The sequence below is a fragment of the Bos taurus genome, chromosome Y, assembly GCF_002263795.3.
Source record: "Bos taurus isolate L1 Dominette 01449 registration number 42190680 breed Hereford chromosome Y, ARS-UCD2.0, whole genome shotgun sequence".
Taxonomy (NCBI): Eukaryota; Metazoa; Chordata; class Mammalia; order Artiodactyla; family Bovidae; genus Bos; species Bos taurus.
The window spans coordinates 9,608,428-9,630,229 of NC_082638.1; the positions used below are offsets into that span (position 1 = coordinate 9,608,428).

The 21,802-nt window shown below is 60.1% G+C and overlaps 2 protein-coding genes across 2 annotated transcripts; both read left to right on the forward strand.

Moving 5' to 3' along the window:
• The first annotated feature begins 3,771 nt into the window (after nt 1-3,771).
• Nucleotides 3,772-6,012, forward strand: LOC132344598 (testis-specific Y-encoded protein 1-like). Its single transcript, XM_059884264.1, has 6 exons — nt 3,772-3,895; nt 3,978-4,393; nt 5,205-5,282; nt 5,466-5,577; nt 5,673-5,818; nt 5,935-6,012. The coding sequence occupies exons 1-6, from the start codon at nt 3,772-3,774 to the stop codon at nt 6,010-6,012; spliced, it is 954 nt and encodes a 317-aa protein (XP_059740247.1).
• A 12,812-nt stretch (nt 6,013-18,824) lies between these two features.
• LOC132344599 (testis-specific Y-encoded protein 1-like) lies at nt 18,825-21,059 on the forward strand. Its single transcript, XM_059884265.1, has 6 exons — nt 18,825-18,948; nt 19,031-19,446; nt 20,252-20,329; nt 20,513-20,624; nt 20,720-20,865; nt 20,982-21,059. Exons 1-6 carry the CDS (start codon nt 18,825-18,827, stop codon nt 21,057-21,059), a joined length of 954 nt encoding a protein of 317 aa, XP_059740248.1.
• Nucleotides 21,060-21,802: the final 743 nt, after the last annotated feature.

Here is a 21,802-nt window from a genome sequence, read left to right on the forward strand (position 1 = left end):
AAGCAAGGACGGTGGGCTACTTGCATGTGCCAAGGGACCTCGGGAGAATGGCAGACAGGGAAGCCCCTGGGGGCGGTTGAGGGCCTGCTGGTGGATTTCAGGGCCCAGGGGCTAGGCATTAGCGGCCCTGCCAAAGACACCCCATGGGTCGTGCTCCAAGTCCTGACGTGAATTCCTTCCTTCCTCTGGGGTCTTGCCCCCGGCTGTGGGGGTGGGGGGTGGGGGGGGCCAGAGGGGCTAAGGGGCGCGTCTGCCCCAGACGGAGGTTTCTGGCAGCGTCGCTGGAGCAGAATCTCTGATTCTGTCGTAGGGCATCTGCACCAGATGACACTCAGAGGCACCCTGCCTTCCAGGTGACCGTCTTGGATGTCCCCGGGCCCAAGCGGGGACTGGCTTCCTTGGCATGTGGGCTGTGTAGGCAAGCAGGGATGCCTGACTGTCGGGAATTCTAGCTGGGCCTAATGAGAGCAACTGAAAGAGAGTCTTGGCATTTAGCAAAGCAGTGAGGCCCGGGTGGTACAAGGCCTCTTGGTGCCTTTGAGGTAGCAAAGCTGCTTTCTGCCCAGGGAGGCATGAGCTGTGGGCCCAGACAGGGCCGGGTGCCCAGGGCAGCATCGGTTCAGGGACTGAGTGCGTCTGGGTAGTGTTAAAGAGAAGGGACGGCGTGTAGGGTTGCCGCCTTACCTTTACGGCCTCAGGTTCCGTGCCTTGTATCGGAAGAGTGCCTGTATCCACGTGCTCCTTCTTCACAAGACTGGATCAGACCCAGGCCTGTCACAGTCTCTTGGGGCCCTTGCAGGCCCGGGCGTCTCTTTGGCCTTTTCCTGCTACAGGGAGACAGGGAGACAGGTGCACTCAGCAAGCTACACAGGTGGGAAGCACAGGGGCCTCACTCGGAGTGTTGTGGGCCCTGACGGCTGGTGGGCTAGCAACAGGGCCACGCCATTGACAAGGAACGACCTAGATAGATGCACACGGAGAAAGCGGTTCTCCAAGTCAGCGGAGGCCAGCGCTCCTTGTTTTCTGGTTCCCTGAGGGAAGGCACAGACAATGGATCCGGCCAACGTGACTGGTACTGTGAAGCTGTCCAAGGTGATGGGAGAAGGCAGAACACAGGCGCCTGTCACTCAGCTGGCCACAGCGAGCAAATCCTGGGTCCTGCCCTTGCCCAAACCCCCGACAAATACTCCTGAGCGCACATCTCGGTTCCCTGCACCGAACCAGGCCAGGTCCTGCACTTCTTCAAGCCCCCGACCGACACTCCTGGGCCAGCATCGGACTCTCAGGCTTGTTCCTGGCCTTAGTCAAGCCCCCGGAACACATTCCTGAGCCCACAACGCGCTCTGTACCCCTGAACTACGGTGTGTCCTCCCCTTGTTCAAGCCCCCAGGAAACACTACTGAGCCCGCATCTCACTCGCTGCATTGAACCTGGCTGGCTCCTTGTCTTGTTCAAGCCCCCGACAGATACTCCGAAACCCACATCTCGGTCCCTGCACTGATCCCGGCTGGGTGCTGCCCTTGTTCCCGACCCCGACAAATACTCCTGAGCCCACATCTCGGGCCCTGCACTGAATCGGGTGGGCCCTGCCCATCTTCCAGCCCCGACAAACTCTCCTGAGCCCACATCCCGGTCCCTGCACTGAAGCAGGCTGGGTGCTTCCCATGTTCAAGCCCCGACAAGCACTCCTGAGCCCACATCTCGGGCCCTGCACCGACCCAGTCTGGGTCCTGCCCTTGTTCAAGCCGCTGAACAAATACCCCTGAGCCGGCTTCTCTGTCCCTGCCGTGAACCAGGCCAAGAGCTGCACGTGTTGAAGCCACTGACCAACACTTCTGGGCCTGCATCTGATTCTCAGGCTGGTTCCTGGCCTGAGGTAAGCCCCCAGCAAACAGTATTGAGCCCACAGCTGGCTCCCTGCTCCTGAACTCAACTAAGGTGTGCCCTCCCCTTGTTCAACCACCCTCCCCCCCCCACCCCCCAGGAAACACCACTGTGCCCGCATCTCACTCGCTGCATTGAACCAGGCTGGGTCCTGCGCTTGTTCAAACCCCCGACAAATCCTCCTGAGCCCACCCCTCGGTCCCTGCACTGAACCAGGCTGGATCCTCCCTTTGTTCAAGCCCCTGACAAACACACCTGACACCACCTCTCGGTCCCGTCATCGAGCCAGGCTGGGTCCTGCCCATGATCAAGCAGCCGATAAACACTCCTTGGAGCACATCTCGGTCCCTGCACTGATCCAGGCTGGATCCTGCCCTTGTTCATCCCGACAGACACTCCCGAGGCCACAGCACAGTCCCTGCCATGACCCAGGCTGGGTCCTGCCTTTGTTCAAGCCCCCGACAAACACTCTTGAGCCCACATCTCGGTCCATGCAACTGAATCGGGTCGGCCCTGCCCATGCCCAAGCTCTTTGTAGAACGCATATATCGTGTGTCAGGACTATAGGATGGCTGGTTTAGCTTGATCCTCTTGCTGCTCCAGGCCCCACAGGCTTGGGCCACAGGGCAGGCTGGGATGTGTTCTCACATGGAGAACAGAACCACTTTGAAAGGGCCTCCATAGGGTCGATGGCAGCCGTGCATGTCTCCGACACCGGTGAGTCGTGGGACTTAACGGGGAGCTGTCCTTAGCGTCTCCCTGGCCGGCATTCGCACAAGGTTCAGGGGGGGGTCCCTCATGCCAGCAGAGCGGGCCTCGTTTCTCCCTCTGCGCACAGTGTGGCCACGGCACCTCAGGCTTGTGCAGCTTTCACGTCGGCCCAGCGAGGGAGGGAGGGTCGCCCGTCCCCTTCTGCGCTTCAGCAGTGACCGCCCACTGTTGGCTTTCAAGGTCGAGAAAGCACTCTCCGAACGTGTGGACTAAAACCCTCTGAATTCCCACCGGTGAAACTCACTCAGGACGAGAAGGGCTTGCCTTCACGCCAAGGATAAGCGTCTCTTCTGAGCGCTGGTGTCCACAGAGTTGCAGACGGCAACAGCACTACTTAGAGAGACGGAGACACACAGACACCAGCGCCTGCTACACACGCGGAAGGATTGCCCAACACAGTGCTATGCCAGAAGCAAAGATACAGAGACACAGAGCGAGCGCTGTACACTAAGGCGCTGGTGTTCCCGAACAGTGGAGATCCACTGTAGCACTGTAGGTGGGGTTCTTCCCTACTCCCCTAGCATCCGGACAGCAGCAGGCTCTCTGTCCCTTGAAGAAAAGTATCCAGCCCCTTGGCACCCCTGCGTATCCCTTGGATACTCAAGGAGAGCTCTCAGTTATTGCCAGTCCCAGGGGACACAGGAGTGTGCGGTTCGGACGGCGGACCAGGAACCCGTGCTTGGAATTTCCAGAGCCAGGTCAATGACAGCGCCTGGGGCTAGCCCGGCCACATGCAAAACCCTGTCCCTCCCTGGAGCAGAATCTGGCCACGTGGGGGCGCTGGAGCAGCACAGGAACCCCGGAAGATGCCCTCCGGTCTGGGGGCGTGTCCATAAGAGTGCCGCCCACTACCCTGTCGGCCATTGGTCTAGATTTGGGCCAGCAGTCTGTGCATGGCTCACAGCCTAGGCCCCCGCCTGTTCGCCGGATCTCCTAGGGCCCGTTCACCCCGTCCTGCGTTTCTGGCACCCCTTTCTTCGGCCTCACGCCAACACCCCCACACAGCAGCCCCCGCCTTCTGACAATCCCCCTCACTCCCCGCCCCCAAAAGAGCTAGTCGGTCCCACAGGTTTACTGCAGCCTGGGCCGCCATTACGCCCCACTTGCTGTGCTCTTATGTCGCGTCCCTTCGCCTCTGCCCCAGCTCGGGGTCACCGCCAAGGCCAAGAGGAACGTGAGAGGCGGTCAGAGGAAGGCGGGAGCGTCCCGGGACCCCGCACCTTCCAAGCTGTGAGCCCAGGTACTCAGGGGGCAGGGCCCCGCCCCCACCCCGCAGCCTGCCGTCGTGATGCAGTGCGCAGCTGGGACCTTGTCACCAGCAGTTGTCACGCCAGGCCAAGAGGCCACCCTCTTCAGGGTGGAGGCGGTGGAGGAGGGCGAGGCCCTGGTGGACGGAGACGTGGCGGGGATCGGGCGGGAGTTCCAGCTGCTTGCGGAAGACATCGTGGAGGAGGTGGAGGTTGTGGCGGATGAGGAGCAGGAACAGCGGCCCTCCCAGGAGCTAGAGGAGAAGACGGTGGAGGAGCAGGGCCAGGAAAGGCCCGGAGGCCCTTGTGAGCGCCAGGAGCTGGATGCCCTGCAGGCACTGGCCGCCCTGCAGGTAGAACTGAGCTCTGAGCGTGAGCAAAACCGCAGGGCTTACGTTCAGTTCATGCGCAAGAACCATCAGAGGAGGAAGCGTCACTTGGCTCGGAGGAGCGCCATCATCCAGGGCATCCCTGGCTTCTGGGCCAAAGCTGTATCCTTTGCGCTGCTCCTTGGGGTCCGCTGCTCAGGAGGACGAGGAAGGGGAGAAGGGGCAGGAGCAGGCGGAGGGGGTGGAGGCGAGGGCACAGGAAGGGCGCCGGAGGCCACTGAAGGAAATGCGGTCCTGGGCAATTGGCAGGCTCCAAAGGCACAGCCGAGTAGGGCCTGGGCAGGGCCACAGGTGGACGTGTCGCAGCCATGCCTTTGAGTGTCTCCTTCAGGCCTGCATCTGAGGAGGCGCAGCCCCCGAGGCCTCTAAGTCAACATTGACCAGAGACGGTACACAAGAGCAGCGTTCGCAGACAGTTATTGGTGTAAATGTGGGTGATCCCGGCACATTGCTGGGGCATGTGAGTCATTCACACACACACGCACACACGCACACACGCACACGCACACGCACACGCACACACACACACACGTACACATAAACACACACACACATACCCAAGAAGCCCTTTACTTTCAGACACGGTTTGTCACAAGGACTGCAAGTCTGACCGTATAAGCAGTGACAGGCCACTACCCAGCATACACAGGTCTGGAGGAGCAGAGTAGCGGTCAGAAACAGCCCCTGCTTGGGGAATGCAGATGCACACCATCCCAAGGGGCCCAGAGCCATGAGCGTGTCTGATGGTATGGCAGGTCCTGAGGATATCAGCAGTGGCCGGGCAAGAGGCAGTGCCCGCCAAGCTCCTTGCAGATGCGTGTTCCAGTATCCTTGTTCCACCCCAGACTAGGGCTGATGCTCCTGGCTCTTCTTGGCCGGCATGTGGCCTGAATGGCTCCTTGACCTAAAGCAGATTATGAGCCACCCTCAAGTCTCCGTCCTGATCAGCGACCAAGATCAAGACTTTCTCGGCTACATGATGGACTTGAAGGTCAGTGAGGGAGACTGAGGAAGGGTGGGTATGGGACCTGGCGGGGAGTGGGAGGAACGTGTTAGCCATGTTCCTGTGCTGTGAGACTTTGGAGAGGCATCGGGGAAGCTGATCATGCCTGCCTTGGAGGCAAGCTGAGGCCCCTAGAAGCTTGCACCTTTTCCCTCCTCGCTATCCTGGCAGGTGCAGGTGCGGAGCCATCCGCCGTCCCGCTGCAAGCTGGTCTTTTCCTTTCGGGACAACCCCTACTTCTTGAACTCGGTGATCATTAAGGAGTATTACCTTGACATCACTGGTAAAAGGTGGCTCCCGGGGTGATGAGTGTGGGTGTGCAAGCGTGTGGATGATGCACCTGCGGTGTCCACCCCAGTCTCCCCTGTCTGTCTGCAGGGTACAGGGCACGTCGATCCACTCCAGTCCACTGGTTCTGGGACTTTGGACGGGGAGCCCCCAGCCGCAGGCTGGACACCAGGAGCCTTAACTTTCTCAACTGGCTGTCAGGCCACAACGGCCCAGAATCGAACAGGATTGCTGAGGTGGGGTTGCTTTGGGCTTGCACACAGTTGGTGGTTGATGTTGGAGTTCTTGGCTGCTCATGGGAGGGTTGGGAGCCTGGTCAGCCCCTGGCTGACCTTGCTCGTGTTGCCTGCAGATCATCAGCGAAGACGTGTGGGACGATCCCCTGAAGTACTACTTCAGGGAGGAAGGTTCGTCCATGAGAGACAACTGACAGAAACACATGTGGTGATGGGGTCTGGAGGTAGGCCCCGTAGGGACAGCCGAATAGTAGCTGGGACACAGTACTTTCTTTCGCAAATGGGGATGCTCAGGCTCATGCAAACTGGCTGCAGAGCCAGAGCCTGAGTCAAGCATGCAGCAGGTGACTTGCTGAGACTGGGGGCTGGGGGGGACTCGGTGTGTCCGAGAGCGCAGTAAGTCCCCCTCCAGTCAGCTGTGGTGGCAGCGCGAGAGTCCTAGGTGATACGACTAGAGGCAGGGTGAATTAAGTGCCTGTGTCAGAATCATCTGTCCTTGGGTCCTGCCATTCCCCCGGCGTCCTTCCTCTCACTGAGTTTGAGAATGCCTGGGCCCTTCACTTCCGCCCCTTAACCTAGGATGGCCTGTCATTGAAAGGGCGTCCTGTCCAGGGCCCCAGTGCACCTGTGCGCTGACTTTGGGATCTTGTGTGAATTTCCACATCCAATACTCTGATCTCACCAGCACCACACCTGCTGAGCTTGAAGTTGCTTCAGGGAAAATCCGGACGTCTCTGGGAGGAGGTGGACAGGGAGCCCCAAGGGCAGGACATGGTGCCTAGTGACACCATCTCCGTCATTGCTGGACACGGGTCTTCGGCTCCTGAAACCCCTGTGTTCCCTGTTTGCGTCCGTGTCCACGTGCCAAGCATGTGTGTGTGTACACGCGTGTGCTTGTGTCACCTGTCTTTATGCGGGGGTGTGTGTGTGTGTCCGGCCCAGGGCGGACGCAGAGATGAAGGCGACGGGAGAGGAGGTGACGAGCGACCAGAAGAGGAGGCACGAGGCGTCCCCAGGCTGACGGAGGTTGGTCACCGACTCTCCGCATGACCGTATCCGGGATGGGAATGAGGAAAAGATGGCCAGTGATACCTGCGGACCATGGCTCGAGAAATCCGCAATTAGACCAAATCCAAAACACGCTCGCCACTTCTAACTTGTGGTTGTGTGTGCTTGGACCAGGGAGAGGGAAGTGCATGGTCTGAGGATTCCGCGAGGGCAAATCAGGTGGGGCGGGGCTTTGAAACCGCTGCCTGAGGAGCCCTCAGTCCATGGGGACGTGGGCCGGCCTCTGGAAATGGTGGGCGAGGGTACGGCTGGACCCGGGGTGGAGAGGAGGCCAAGTTCCTGTAGAGAAGAGCAGAGACCCGAAGGAGAAAGAGGCACAGATTGCCTGCTGCACTGGGGACTTGTTCCACACACGGAAGAAGGAGACCCGGGAGGGCCCTGGGCCAGTGCTGCCCAGGATCGGCCCATCGGCCCGCACGCTGTCTCCACGAGGGTGGCACACACTGGCATGATGCGAAACACAACGCAAGATGTGCTAAGCTAGGCTGTCCGTGCAAAACCCCAGGCACGCGAGGAGAGACAGGGTGTGAGCGTGGCAGACGTCCAGGCATTTCCAGCCTCCTCGGCAGGGCAGAAAGGCGAGGGAGGCGCAGGTGTGGGTGTACGTGTGCGTCCCTCTGCCGGAGTGTGCCTGTGAGGGAGGGAAGAGGGAGGAAGCAAGGACGGTGGGCTACTTGCATGTGCCAAGGGACCTCGGGAGAATGGCAGACAGGGAAGCCCCTGGGGGCGGTTGAGAGCCTGCTGGTGGATTTCAGGGCCCAGGGGCTAGGCATTAGCGGCCCTGCCAAAGACACCCCATGGGTCGTGCTCCAAGTCCTGACGTGAATTCCTTCCTTCCTCTGGGGTCTTGCCCCCGGCTGTGACGGGGCGGCCAGAGGGGCTCAGGGGTGCGTCTGCCCCAGACGGAGGTTTCTGGCAGTGTCGCTGGAGCAGAATCTCTGATTCTGTCGTAGGGCATCTGCACCAGATGACACTCAGAGGCACCCTGCCTTCCAGGTGACCGTCTTGGATGTCCCCGGGCCCAAGCGGGGACTGGCTTCCTTGGCATGTGGGCTGTGTAGGCAACAGGGATGCCTGACTGTCGGGAATTCTAGCTGGGCCTAATGAGAGCAACTGAAAGAGAGTCTTGGCATTTAGCAAAGCAGTGAGGCCCGGGTGGTACAAGGCCTCTTGGTGCCTTTGAGGTAGCAAAGCTGCTTTCTGCCCAGGGAGGCATGAGCTGTGGGCCCAGACAGGGCCGGGTGCCCAGGGCAGCATCGGTTCAGGGACTGAGTGCGTCTGGGTAGTGTTAAAGAGAAGGGACGGCGTGTAGGGTTGCCGCCTTACCTTTACGGCCTCAGGTTCCGTGCCTTGTATCGGAAGAGTGCCTGTATCCACGTGCTCCTTCTTCACAAGATTGGATCAGACCCAGGCCTGTCACAGTCTCTTGGGGCCCTTGCAGGCCCGGGCGTCTCTTTGGCCTTTTCCTGCTACAGGGAGACAGGGAGACAGGTGCACTCAGCAAGCTACACAGGTGGGAAGCACAGGGGCCTCACTCGGAGTGTTGTGGGCCCTGACGGCTGGTGGGCTAGCAACAGGGCCACGCCATTGACAAGGAACGACCTAGATAGATGCACACGGAGAAAGCGGTTCTCCAAGTCAGCGGAGGCCAGCGCTCCTTGTTTTCTGGTTCCCTGAGGGAAGGCACAGACAATGGATCCGGCCAACGTGACTGGTACTGTGAAGCTGTCCAAGGTGATGGGAGAAGGCAGAACACAGGCGCCTGTCACTCAGCTGGCCACAGCGAGCAAATCCTGGGTCCTGCCCTTGCCCAACCCCCCGACAAATACTCCTGAGCGCACATCTCGGTTCCTGCACCGAACCAGGCCAGGTCCTGCACTTCTTCAAGCCCCCGACCGACACTCCTGGGCCAGCATCGGACTCTCAGGCTTGTTCCTGGCCTTAGTCAAGCCCCCGGAACACATTCCTGAGCCCACAACGCGCTCTGTACCCCTGAACTATGGTGTGTCCTCCCCTTGTTCAAGCCCCCAGGAAACACTACTGAGCCCGCATCTCACTCGCTGCATTGAACCTGGCTGGCTCCTTGTCTTGTTCAAGCCCCCGACAGATACTCCGGAACCCACATCTCGGTCCCTGCACTGATCCCGGCTGGGTGCTGCCCTTGTTCCCGACCCCGACAAATACTCCTGAGCCCACATCTCGGGCCCTGCACTGAATCGGGTGGGCCCTGCCCATCTTCCAGCCCCGACAAACTCTCCTGAGCCCACATCCCGGTCCCTGCACTGAAGCAGGCTGGGTGCTTCCCATGTTCAAGCCCCGACAAGCACTCCTGAGCCCACATCTCGGGCCCTGCACCGACCCAGTCTGGGTCCTGCCCTTGTTCAAGCCGCTGAACAAATACCCCTGAGCCGGCTTCTCTGTCCCTGCCGTGAACCAGGCCAAGAGCTGCACGTGTTGAAGCCACTGACCAACACTTCTGGGCCTGCATCTGATTCTCAGGCTGGTTCCTGGCCTGAGGTAAGCCCCCAGCAAACAGTATTGAGCCCACAGCTGGCTCCCTGCTCCTGAACTCAACTAAGGTGTGCCCTCCCCTTGTTCAACCACCCTCCCCCCCCCACCCCCCAGGAAACACCACTGTGCCCGCATCTCACTCGCTGCATTGAACCAGGCTGGGTCCTGCGCTTGTTCAAACCCCCGACAAATCCTCCTGAGCCCACCCCTCGGTCCCTGCACTGAACCAGGCTGGATCCTCCCTTTGTTCAAGCCCCTGACAAACACACCTGACACCACCTCTCGGTCCCGTCATCGAGCCAGGCTGGGTCCTGCCCATGATCAAGCAGCCGATAAACACTCCTTGGAGCACATCTCGGTCCCTGCACTGATCCAGGCTGGATCCTGCCCTTGTTCATCCCGACAGACACTCCCGAGGCCACAGCACAGTCCCTGCCATGACCCAGGCTGGGTCCTGCCTTTGTTCAAGCCCCCGAGAAACACTCTTTAACCCACATCTCGGTCCATGCAACTGAATCGGGTCGGCCCTGCCCATGCCCAAGCTCTTTGTAGAACGCATATATCGTGTGTCAGGACTATAGGATGGCTGGTTTAGCTTGATCCTCTTGCTGCTCCAGGCCCCACAGGCTTGGGCCACAGGGCAGGCTAGGATGTGTTCTCACATGGAGAACAGAACCACTTTGAAAGGGCCTCCATAGGGTCGATGGCAGCCGTGCATGTCTCCGACACCGGTGAGTCGTGGGACTTAACGGGGAGCTGTCCTTAGCGTCTCCCTGGCCGGCATTCGCACAAGGTTCAGGGGGGGTCCCTCATGCCAGCAGAGCGGGCCTCGTTTCTCCCTCTGCGCACAGTGTGGCCACGGCACCTCAGGCTTGTGCAGCTTTCACGTCGGCCCAGCAAGGGAGGGAGGGTCGCCCGTCCCCTTCTGCGCTTCAGCAGTGACCGCCCACTGTTGGCTTTCAAGGTCGAGAAAGCACTCTCCGAACGTGTGGACTAAAACCCTCTGAACTCCCACCGGTGAAACTCACTCAGGACGAGAAGGGCTTGCCTTCACGCCAAGGATAAGCGTCTCTTCTGAGCGCTGGTGTCCACAGAGTTGCAGACGGCAACAGCACTACTTAGAGAGACGGAGACACACAGACACCAGCGCCTGCTACACACGCGGAAGGATTGCCCAACACAGTGCTATGCCAGAAGCAAAGATACAGAGACACAGAGCGAGCGCTGTACACTAAGGCGCTGGTGTTCCCGAACAGTGGAGATCCACTGTAGCACTGTAGGTGGGGTTCTTCCCTACTCCCCTAGCATCCGGACAGCAGCAGGCTCTCTGTCCCTTGAAGAAAAGTATCCAGCCCCTTGGCACCCCTGCGTATCCCTTGGATACTCAGGGAGAGCTCTCAGTTATTGCCAGTCCCAGGGGACACAGGAGTGTGCGGTTCGGATGGCGGAGCAGGAACCCGTGCTTGGAATTTCCAGAGCCAGGTCAATGACAGCGCCTGGGGCTAGCCCGGCCACATGCAAAACCCTGTCCCTCCCTGGAGCAGAATCTGGCCACGTGGGGGCGCTGGAGCAGCACAGGAACCCCGGAAGATGCCCTCCGGTCTGGGGGCGTGTCCATAAGAGTGCCGCCCACTACCCTGTCGGCCATTGGTCTAGATTTGGGCCAGCAGTCTGTGCATGGCTCACAGCCTAGGCCCCCGCCTGTTCGCCGGATCTCCTAGGGCCCGTTCACCCCGTCCTGCGTTTCTGGCACCCCTTTCTTCGGCCTCACGCCAACACCCCCACACAGCAGCCCCCGCCTTCTGACAATCCCCCTCACTCCCCGCCCCCAAAAGAGCTAGTCGGTCCCACAGGTTTACTGCAGCCTGGGCCGCCATTACGCCCCACTTGTTGTGCTCTTATGTCGCGTCCCTTCGCCTCTGCCCCAGCTCGGGGTCACCGCCAAGGCCAAGAGGAACGTGAGAGGCGGTCAGAGGAAGGCGGGAGCGTCCCGGGACCCCGCACCTTCCAAGTTGTGAGCCCAGGTACTCAGGGGGCAGGGCCCCGCCCCCACCCCCCCTCCCCCACCCCGCAGCCTGCCGTCGTGATGCAGTGCGCAGCTGGGACCTTGTCACCAGCAGTTGTCACGCCAGGCCAAGAGGCCACCCTCTTCAGGGTGGAGGCGGTGGAGGAGGGCGAGGCCCTGGTGGACGGAGACGTGGCGGGGATCGGGCGGGAGTTCCAGCTGCTTGCGGAAGACATCGTGGAGGAGGTGGAGGTTGTGGCGGATGAGGAGCAGGAACAGCAGCCCTCCCAGGAGCTAGAGGAGAAGACGGTGGAGGAGCAGGGCCAGGAAAGGCCCGGAGGCCCTTGTGAGCGCCAGGAGCTGGATGCCCTGCAGGCACTGGCCGCCCTGCAGGTAGAACTGAGCTCTGAGCGTGAGCAAAACCGCAGGGCTTACGTTCAGTTCATGCGCAAGAACCATCAGAGGAGGAAGCGTCACTTGGCTCGGAGGAGCACCATCATCCAGGGCATCCCTGGCTTCTGGGCCAAAGCTGTATCCTTTGCGCTGCTCCTTGGGGTCCGCTGCTCAGGAGGACGAGGAAGGGGAGAAGGGGCAGGAGCAGGCGGAGGGGGTGGAGGCGAGGGCACAGGAAGGGCGCCGGAGGCCACTGAAGGAAATGCGGTCCTGGGCAATTGGCAGGCTCCAAAGGCACAGCCGAGTAGGGCCTGGGCAGGGCCACAGGTGGACGTGTCGCAGCCATGCCTTTGAGTGTCTCCTTCAGGCCTGCATCTGAGGAGGCGCAGCCCCCGAGGCCTCTAAGTCAACATTGACCAGAGACGGTACACAAGAGCAGCGTTCGCAGACAGTTATTGGTGTAAATGTGGGTGATCCCGGCACATTGCTGGGGCATGTGAGTCATTCACACACACACGCACACACGCACACGCACACGCACACACACACACACGTACACATAAACACACACACACATACCCAAGAAGCCCTTTACTTTCAGACACGGTTTGTCACAAGGACTGCAAGTCTGCCCGTATAAGCAGTGACAGGCCGCTACCCAGCATACACAGGTCTGGAGGAGCAGAGTAGCGGTCAGAAACAGCCCCTGCTTGGGGAATGCAGATGCACACCATCCCAAGGGGCCCAGAGCCATGAGCGTGTCTGATGGTATGGCAGGTCCTGAGGATATCAGCAGTGGCCGGGCAAGAGGCAGTGCCCGCCAAGCTCCTTGCAGATGCGTGTTCCAGTATCCTTGTTCCACCCCAGACTAGGGCTGATGCTCCTGGCTCTTCTTGGCCGGCATGTGGCCTGAATGGCTCCTTGACCTAAAGCAGATTATGAGCCACCCTCAAGTCTCCGTCCTGATCAGCGACCAAGATCAAGACTTTCTCGGCTACATGATGGACTTGAAGGTCAGTGAGGGAGACTGAGGAAGGGTGGGTATGGGACCTGGCGGGGAGTGGGAGGAACGTGTTAGCCATGTTCCTGTGCTGTGAGACTTTGGAGAGGCATCGGGGAAGCTGATCATGCCTGCCTTGGAGGCAAGCTGAGGCCCCTAGAAGCTTGCACCTTTTCCCTCCTCGCTATCCTGGCAGGTGCAGGTGCGGAGCCATCCGCCGTCCCGCTGCAAGCTGGTCTTTTCCTTTCGGGACAACCCCTACTTCTTGAACTCGGTGATCATTAAGGAGTATTACCTTGACATCACTGGTAAAAGGTGGCTCCCGGGGTGATGAGTGTGGGTGTGCAAGCGTGTGGATGATGCACCTGCGGTGTCCACCCCATCTCCCCTGTCTGTCTGCAGGGTACAGGGCACGTCGATCCACTCCAGTCCACTGGTTCTGGGACTTTGGACGGGGAGCCCCCAGCCGCAGGCTGGACACCAGGAGCCTTAACTTTCTCAACTGGCTGTCAGGCCACAACGGCCCAGAATCGAACAGGATTGCTGAGGTGGGGTTGCTTTGGGCTTGCACACAGTTGGTGGTTGATGTTGGAGTTCTTGGCTGCTCATGGGAGGGTTGGGAGCCTGGTCAGCCCCTGGCTGACCTTGCTCGTGTTGCCTGCAGATCATCAGCGAAGACGTGTGGGACGATCCCCTGAAGTACTACCTCAGGGAGGAAGGTTCGTCCATGAGAGACAACTGACAGAAACACATGTGGTGATGGGGTCTGGAGGTAGGCCCCGTAGGGACAGCCGAATAGTAGCTGGGACACAGTACTTTCTTTCGCAAATGGGGATGCTCAGGCTCATGCAAACTGGCTGCAGAGCCAGAGCCTGAGTCAAGCATGCAGCAGGTGACTTGCTGAGACTGGGGGCTGGGGGGGACTCGGTGTGTCCGAGAGCGCAGTAAGTCCCCCTCCAGTCAGCTGTGGTGGCAGCGCGAGAGTCCTAGGTGATACGACTAGAGGCAGGGTGAATTAAGTGCCTGTGTCAGAATCATCTGTCCTTGGGTCCTGCCATTCCCCCGGCGTCCTTCCTCTCACTGAGTTTGAGAATGCCTGGGCCCTTCACTTCCGCCCCTTAACCTAGGATGGCCTGTCATTGAAAGGGCGTCCTGTCCAGGGCCCCAGTGCACCTGTGCGCTGACTTTGGGATCTTGTGTGAATTTCCACATCCAATACTCTGATCTCACCAGCACCACACCTGCTGAGCTTGAAGTTGCTTCAGGGAAAATCCGGACGTCTCTGGGAGGAGGTGGACAGGGAGCCCCAAGGGCAGGACATGGTGCCTAGTGACACCATCTCCGTCATTGCTGGACACGGGTCTTCGGCTCCTGAAACCCCTGTGTTCCCTGTTTGCGTCCGTGTCCACGTGCCAAGCATGTGTGTGTGTACACGCGTGTGCTTGTGTCACCTGTCTTTATGCGGGGGTGTGTGTGTGTGTCCGGCCCAGGGCGGACGCAGAGATGAAGGCGACGGGAGAGGAGGTGACGAGCGACCAGAAGAGGAGGCACGAGGCGTCCCCAGGCTGACGGAGGTTGGTCACCGACTCTCCGCATGACCGTATCCGGGATGGGAATGAGGAAAAGATGGCCAGTGATACCTGCGGACCGTGGCTCGAGAAATCCGCAATTAGACCAAATCCAAAACACGCTCGCCACTTCTAACTTGTGGTTGTGTGTGCTTGGACCAGGGAGAGGGAAGTGCATGGTCTGAGGATTCCGCGAGGGCAAATCAGGTGGGGCGGGGCTTTGAAACCGCTGCCTGAGGAGCCCTCAGTCCATGGGGACGTGGGCCGGCCTCTGGAAATGGTGGGCGAGGGTACGGCTGGACCCGGGGTGGAGAGGAGGCCAAGTTCCTGTAGAGAAGAGCAGAGACCCGAAGGAGAAAGAGGCACAGATTGCCTGCTGCACTGGGGACTTGTTCCACACACGGAAGAAGGAGACCCGGGAGGGCCCTGGGCCAGTGCTGCCCAGGATCGGCCCATCGGCCCGCACGCTGTCTCCACGAGGGTGGCACACACTGGCATGATGCGAAACACAACGCAAGATGTGCTAAGCTAGGCTGTCCGTGCAAAACCCCAGGCACGCGAGGAGAGACAGGGTGTGAGCGTGGCAGACGTCCAGGCATTTCCAGCCTCCTCGGCAGGGCAGAAAGGCGAGGGAGGTGCAGGTGTGGGGGTACGTGTGCGTCCCTCTGCCGGAGTGTGCCTGTGAGGGAGGGAAGAGGGAGGAAGCAAGGACGGTGGGCTACTTGCATGTGCCAAGGGACCTCGGGAGAATGGCAGACAGGGAAGCCCCTGGGGGCGGTTGAGAGCCTGCTGGTGGATTTCAGGGCCCAGGGGCTAGGCATTAGCGGCCCTGCCAAAGACACCCCATGGGTCGTGCTCCAAGTCCTGACGTGAATTCCTTCCTTCCTCTGGGGTCTTGCCCCCGGCTGTGACGGGGCGGCCAGAGGGGCTCAGGGGTGCGTCTGCCCCAGACGGAGGTTTCTGGCAGTGTCGCTGGAGCAGAATCTCTGATTCTGTCGTAGGGCATCTGCACCAGATGACACTCAGAGGCACCCTGCCTTCCAGGTGACCGTCTTGGATGTCCCCGGGCCCAAGCGGGGACTGGCTTCCTTGGCATGTGGGCTGTGTAGGCAAGCAGGGATGCCTGACTGTCGAGAATTCTAGCTGGGCCTAATGAGAGCAACTGAAAGAGAGTCTTGGCATTTAGCAAAGCAGTGAGGCCCGGGTGGTACAAGGCCTCTTGGTGCCTTTGAGGTAGCAAAGCTGCTTTCTGCCCAGGGAGGCATGAGCTGTGGGCCCAGACAGGGCCGGGTGCCCAGGGCAGCATCGGTTCAGGGACTGAGTGCGTCTGGGTAGTGTTAAAGAGAAGGGACGGCGTGTAGGGTTGCCGCCTTACCTTTACGGCCTCAGGTTCCGTGCCTTGTATCGGAAGAGTGCCTGTATCCACGTGCTCCTTCTTCACAAGACTGGATCAGACCCAGGCCTGTCACAGTCTCTTGGGGCCCTTGCAGGCCCGGGCGTCTCTTTGGCCTTTTCCTGCTATAGGGAGACAGGGAGACAGGTGCACTCAGCAAGCTACACAGGTGGGAAGCACAGGGGCCTCACTCGGAGTGTTGTGGGCCCTGACGGCTGGTGGGCTAGCAACAGGGCCACGCCATTGACAAGGAACGACCTAGATAGATGCACACGGAGAAAGCGGTTCTCCAAGTCAGCGGAGGCCAGCGCTCCTTGTTTTCTGGTTCCCTGAGGGAAGGCACAGACAATGGATCCGGCCAACGTGACTGGTACTGTGAAGCTGTCCAAGGTGATGGGAGAAGGCAGAACACAGGCGCCTGTCACTCAGCTGGCCACAGCGAGCAAATCCTGGGTCCTGCCCTTGCCCAAACCCCCGACAAATACTCCTGAGCGCACATCTCGGTTCCTGCACCGAACCAGGCCAGGTCCTGCACTTCTTCAAGCCCCCGACCGACACTCCTGGGCCAGCATCGGACTCTCAGGCTTGTTCCTGGCCTTAGTCAAGCCCCCGGAACACATTCCTGAGCCCACAACGCGCTCTGTACCCCTGAACTACGGTGTGTCCTCCCCTTGTTCAAGCCCCCAGGAAACACTACTGAGCCCGCATCTCACTCGCTGCATTGAACCTGGCTGGCTCCTTGTCTTGTTCAAGCCCCCGACAGATACTCCGGAACCCACATCTCGGTCCCTGCACTGATCCCGGCTGGGTGCTGCCCTTGTTCCCGACCCCGACAAATACTCCTGAGCCCACATCTCGGGCCCTGCACTGAATCGGGTGGGCCCTGCCCATCTTCCAGCCCCGACAAACTCTCCTGAGCCCACATCCCGGTCCCTGCACTGAAGCAGGCTGGGTGCTTCCCATGTTCAAGCCCCGACAAGCACTCCTGAGCCCACATCTCGGGCCCTGCACCGACCCAGTCTGGGTCCTGCCCTTGTTCAAGCCGCTGAACAAATACCCCTGAGCCGGCTTCTCTGTCCCTGCCGTGAACCAGGCCAAGAGCTGCACGTGTTGAAGCCACTGACCAACACTTCTGGGCCTGCATCTGATTCTCAGGCTGGTTCCTGGCCTGAGGTAAGCCCCCAGCAAACAGTATTGAGCCCACAGCTGGCTCCCTGCTCCTGAACTCAACTAAGGTGTGCCCTCCCCTTGTTCAACCACCCTCCCCCCCCCACCCCCCAGGAAACACCACTGTGCCCGCATCTCACTCGCTGCATTGAACCAGGCTGGGTCCTGCGCTTGTTCAAACCCCCGACAAATCCTCCTGAGCCCACCCCTCGGTCCCTGCACTGAACCAGGCTGGATCCTCCCTTTGTTCAAGCCCCTGACAAACACACCTGACACCACCTCTCGGTCCCGTCATCGAGCCAGGCTGGGTCCTGCCCATGATCAAGCAGCCGATAAACACTCCTTGGAGCACATCTCGGTCCCTGCACTGATCCAGGCTGGATCCTGCCCTTGTTCATCCCGACAGACACTCCCGAGGCCACAGCACAGTCCCTGCCATGACCCAGGCTGGGTCCTGCCTTTGTTCAAGCCCCCGACAAACACTCTTGAGCCCACATCTCGGTCCATGCAACTGAATCGGGTCGGCCCTGCCCATGCCCAAGCTCTTTGTAGAACGCATATATCGTGTGTCAGGACTATAGGATGGCTGGTTTAGCTTGATCCTCTTGCTGCTCCAGGCCCCACAGGCTTGGGCCACAGGGCAGGCTGGGATGTGTTCTCACATGGAGAACAGAACCACTTTGAAAGGGCCTCCATAGGGTCGATGGCAGCCGTGCATGTCTCCGACACCGGTGAGTCGTGGGACTTAACGGGGAGCTGTCCTTAGCGTCTCCCTGGCCGGCATTCGCACAAGGTTCAGGGGGGGGTCCCTCATGCCAGCAGAGCGGGCCTCGTTTCTCCCTCTGCGCACAGTGTGGCCACGGCACCTCAGGCTTGTGCAGCTTTCACGTCGGCCCAGCGAGGGAGGGAGGGTCGCCCGTCCCCTTCTGCGCTTCAGCAGTGACCGCCCACTGTTGGCTTTCAAGGTCGAGAAAGCACTCTTCGAACGTGTGGACTAAAACCCTCTGAATTCCCACCGGTGAAACTCACTCAGGACGAGAAGGGCTTGCCTTCACGCCAAGGATAAGCGTCTCTTCTGAGCGCTGGTGTCCACAGAGTTGCAGACGGCAACAGCACTACTTAGAGAGACGGAGACACACAGACACCAGCGCCTGCTACACACGCGGAAGGATTGCCCAACACAGTGCTATGCCAGAAGCAAAGATACAGAGACACAGAGCGAGCGCTGTACACTAAGGCGCTGGTGTTCCCGAACAGTGGAGATCCACTGTAGCACTGTAGGTGGGGTTCTTCCCTACTCCCCTAGCATCCGGACAGCAGCAGGCTCTCTGTCCCTTGAAGAAAAGTATCCAGCCCCTTGGCACCCCTGCGTATCCCTTGGATACTCAAGGAGAGCTCTCAGTTATTGCCAGTCCCAGGGGACACAGGAGTGTGCGGTTCGGACGGCGGACCAGGAACCCGTGCTTGGAATTTCCAGAGCCAGGTCAATGACAGCGCCTGGGGCTAGCCCGGCCACATGCAAAACCCTGTCCCTCCCTGGAGCAGAATCTGGCCACGTGGGGGCGCTGGAGCAGCACAGGAACCCCGGAAGATGCCCTCCGGTCTGGGGGCGTGTCCATAAGAGTGCCGCCCACTACCCTGTCGGCCATTGGTCTAGATTTGGGCCAGCAGTCTGTGCATGGCTCACAGCCTAGGCCCCCGCCTGTTCGCCGGATCTCCTAGGGCCCGTTCACCCCGTCCTGCGTTTCTGGCACCCCTTTCTTCGGCCTCACGCCAACACCCCCACACAGCAGCCCCCGCCTTCTGACAATCCCCCTCACTCCCCGCCCCCAAAAGAGCTAGTCGGTCCCACAGGTTTACTGCAGCCTGGGCCGCCATTACGCCCCACTTGTTGTGCTCTTATGTCGCGTCCCTTCGCCTCTGCCCCAGCTCGGGGTCACCGCCAAGGCCAAGAGGAACGTGAGAGGCGGTCAGAGGAAGGCGGGAGCGTCCCGGGACCCCGCACCTTCCAAGCTGTGAGCCCAGGTACTCAGGGGGCAGGGCCCCGCCCCCACCCCGCAGCCTGCCGTCGTGATGCAGTGCGCAGCTGGGACCTTGTCACCAGCAGTTGTCACGCCAGGCCAAGAGGCCACCCTCTTCAGGGTGGAGGCGGTGGAGGAGGGCGAGGCCCTGGTGGACGGAGACGTGGCGGGGATCGGGCGGGAGTTCCAGCTGCTTGCGGAAGACATCGTGGAGGAGGTGGAGGTTGTGGCGGATGAGGAGCAGGAACAGCGGCCCTCCCAGGAGCTAGAGGAGAAGACGGTGGAGGAGCAGGGCCAGGAAAGGCCCGGAGGCCCTTGTGAGCGCCAGGAGCTGGATGCCCTGCAGGCACTGGCCGCCCTGCAGGTAGAACTGAGCTCTGAGCGTGAGCAAAACCGCAGGGCTTACGTTCAGTTCATGCGCAAGAACCATCAGAGGAGGAAGCGTCACTTGGCTCGGAGGAGCACCATCATCCAGGGCATCCCTGGCTTCTGGGCCAAAGCTGTATCCTTTGCGCTGCTCCTTGGGGTCCGCTGCTCAGGAGGACGAGGAAGGGGAGAAGGGGCAGGAGCAGGCGGAGGGGGTGGAGGCGAGGGCACAGGAAGGGCGCCGGAGGCCACTGAAGGAAATGCGGTCCTGGGCAATTGGCAGGCTCCAAAGGCACAGCCGAGTAGGGCCTGGGCAGGGCCACAGGTGGACGTGTCGCAGCCATGCCTTTGAGTGTCTCCTTCAGGCCTGCATCTGAGGAGGCGCAGCCCCCGAGGCCTCTAAGTCAACATTGACCAGAGACGGTACACAAGAGCAGCGTTCGCAGACAGTTATTGGTGTAAATGTGGGTGATCCCGGCACATTGCTGGGGCATGTGAGTCATTCACACACACACGCACACACGCACACACGCACACGCACACGCACACACACACACACGTACACATAAACACACACACACATACCCAAGAAGCCCTTTACTTTCAGACACGGTTTGTCACAAGGACTGCAAGTCTGACCGTATAAGCAGTGACAGGCCACTACCCAGCATACACAGGTCTGGAGGAGCAGAGTAGCGGTCAGAAACAGCCCCTGCTTGGGGAATGCAGATGCACACCATCCCAAGGGGCCCAGAGCCATGAGCGTGTCTGATGGTATGGCAGGTCCTGAGGATATCAGCAGTGGCCGGGCAAGAGGCAGTGCCCGCCAAGCTCCTTGCAGATGCGTGTTCCAGTATCCTTGTTCCACCCCAGACTAGGGCTGATGCTCCTGGCTCTTCTTGGCCGGCATGTGGCCTGAATGGCTCCTTGACCTAAAGCAGATTATGAGCCACCCTCAAGTCTCCGTCCTGATCAGCGACCAAGATCAAGACTTTCTCGGCTACATGATGGACTTGAAGGTCAGTGAGGGAGACTGAGGAAGGGTGGGTATGGGACCTGGCGGGGAGTGGGAGGAACGTGTTAGCCATGTTCCTGTGCTGTGAGACTTTGGAGAGGCATCGGGGAAGCTGATCATGCCTGCCTTGGAGGCAAGCTGAGGCCCCTAGAAGCTTGCACCTTTTCCCTCCTCGCTATCCTGGCAGGTGCAGGTGCGGAGCCATCCGCCGTCCCGCTGCAAGCTGGTCTTTTCCTTTCGGGACAACCCCTACTTCTTGAACTCGGTGATCATTAAGGAGTATTACCTTGACATCACTGGTAAAAGGTGGCTCCCGGGGTGATGAGTGTGGGTGTGCAAGCGTGTGGATGATGCACCTGCGGTGTCCACCCCAGTCTCCCCTGTCTGTCTGCAGGGTACAGGGCACGTCGATCCACTCCAGTTCACTGGTTCTGGGACTTTGGACGGGGAGCCCCCAGCCGCAGGCTGGACACCAGGAGCCTTAACTTTCTCAACTGGCTGTCAGGCCACAACGGCCCAGAATCGAACAGGATTGCTGAGGTGGGGTTGCTTTGGGCTTGCACACAGTTGGTGGTTGATGTTGGAGTTCTTGGCTGCTCATGGGAGGGTTGGGAGCCTGGTCAGCCCCTGGCTGACCTTGCTCGTGTTGCCTGCAGATCATCAGCGAAGACGTGTGGGACGATCCCCTGAAGTACTACCTCAGGGAGGAAGGTTCGTCCATGAGAGACAACTGACAGAAACACATGTGGTGATGGGGTCTGGAGGTAGGCCCCGTAGGGACAGCCGAATAGTAGCTGGGACACAGTACTTTCTTTCGCAAATGGGGATGCTCAGGCTCATGCAAACTGGCTGCAGAGCCAGAGCCTGAGTCAAGCATGCAGCAGGTGACTTGCTGAGACTGGGGGCTGGGGGGGACTCGGTGTGTCCGAGAGCGCAGTAAGTCCCCCTCCAGTCAGCTGTGGTGGCAGCGCGAGAGTCCTAGGTGATACGACTAGAGGCAGGGTGAATTAAGTGCCTGTGTCAGAATCATCTGTCCTTGGGTCCTGCCATTCCCCCGGCGTCCTTCCTCTCACTGAGTTTGAGAATGCCTGGGCCCTTCACTTCCGCCCCTTAACCTAGGATGGCCTGTCATTGAAAGGGCGTCCTGTCCAGGGCCCCAGTGCACCTGTGCGCTGACTTTGGGATCTTGTGTGAATTTCCACATCCAATACTCTGATCTCACCAGCACCACACCTGCTGAGCTTGAAGTTGCTTCAGGGAAAATCCGGACGTCTCTGGGAGGAGGTGGACAGGGAGCCCCAAGGGCAGGACATGGTGCCTAGTGACACCATCTCCGTCATTGCTGGACACGGGTCTTCGGCTCCTGAAACCCCTGTGTTCCCTGTTTGCGTCCGTGTCCACGTGCCAAGCATGTGTGTGTGTACACGCGTGTGCTTGTGTCACCTGTCTTTATGCGGGGGTGTGTGTGTGTGTCCGG

Bases quoted from the DNA above. Each gene is read 5' to 3' on its own strand.
- LOC132344598 (XM_059884264.1), top strand. From the start codon at position 3,772: ATGTCGCGTCCCTTCGCCTCTGCCCCAGCTCGGGGTCACCGCCAAGGC. The intron at 4,394-5,204 runs GTATCCTTTGCG...GACCTAAAGCAG, and splicing joins CTGGCTTCTGGGCCAAAGCT to ATTATGAGCCACCCTCAAGT. The intron at 5,819-5,934 runs GTGGGGTTGCTT...TGTTGCCTGCAG, and splicing joins AATCGAACAGGATTGCTGAG to ATCATCAGCGAAGACGTGTG.
- LOC132344599 (XM_059884265.1), top strand. From the start codon at position 18,825: ATGTCGCGTCCCTTCGCCTCTGCCCCAGCTCGGGGTCACCGCCAAGGC. The intron at 18,949-19,030 runs GTACTCAGGGGG...TGTCACCAGCAG, and splicing joins CTTCCAAGCTGTGAGCCCAG to TTGTCACGCCAGGCCAAGAG. The intron at 19,447-20,251 runs GTATCCTTTGCG...GACCTAAAGCAG, and splicing joins CTGGCTTCTGGGCCAAAGCT to ATTATGAGCCACCCTCAAGT.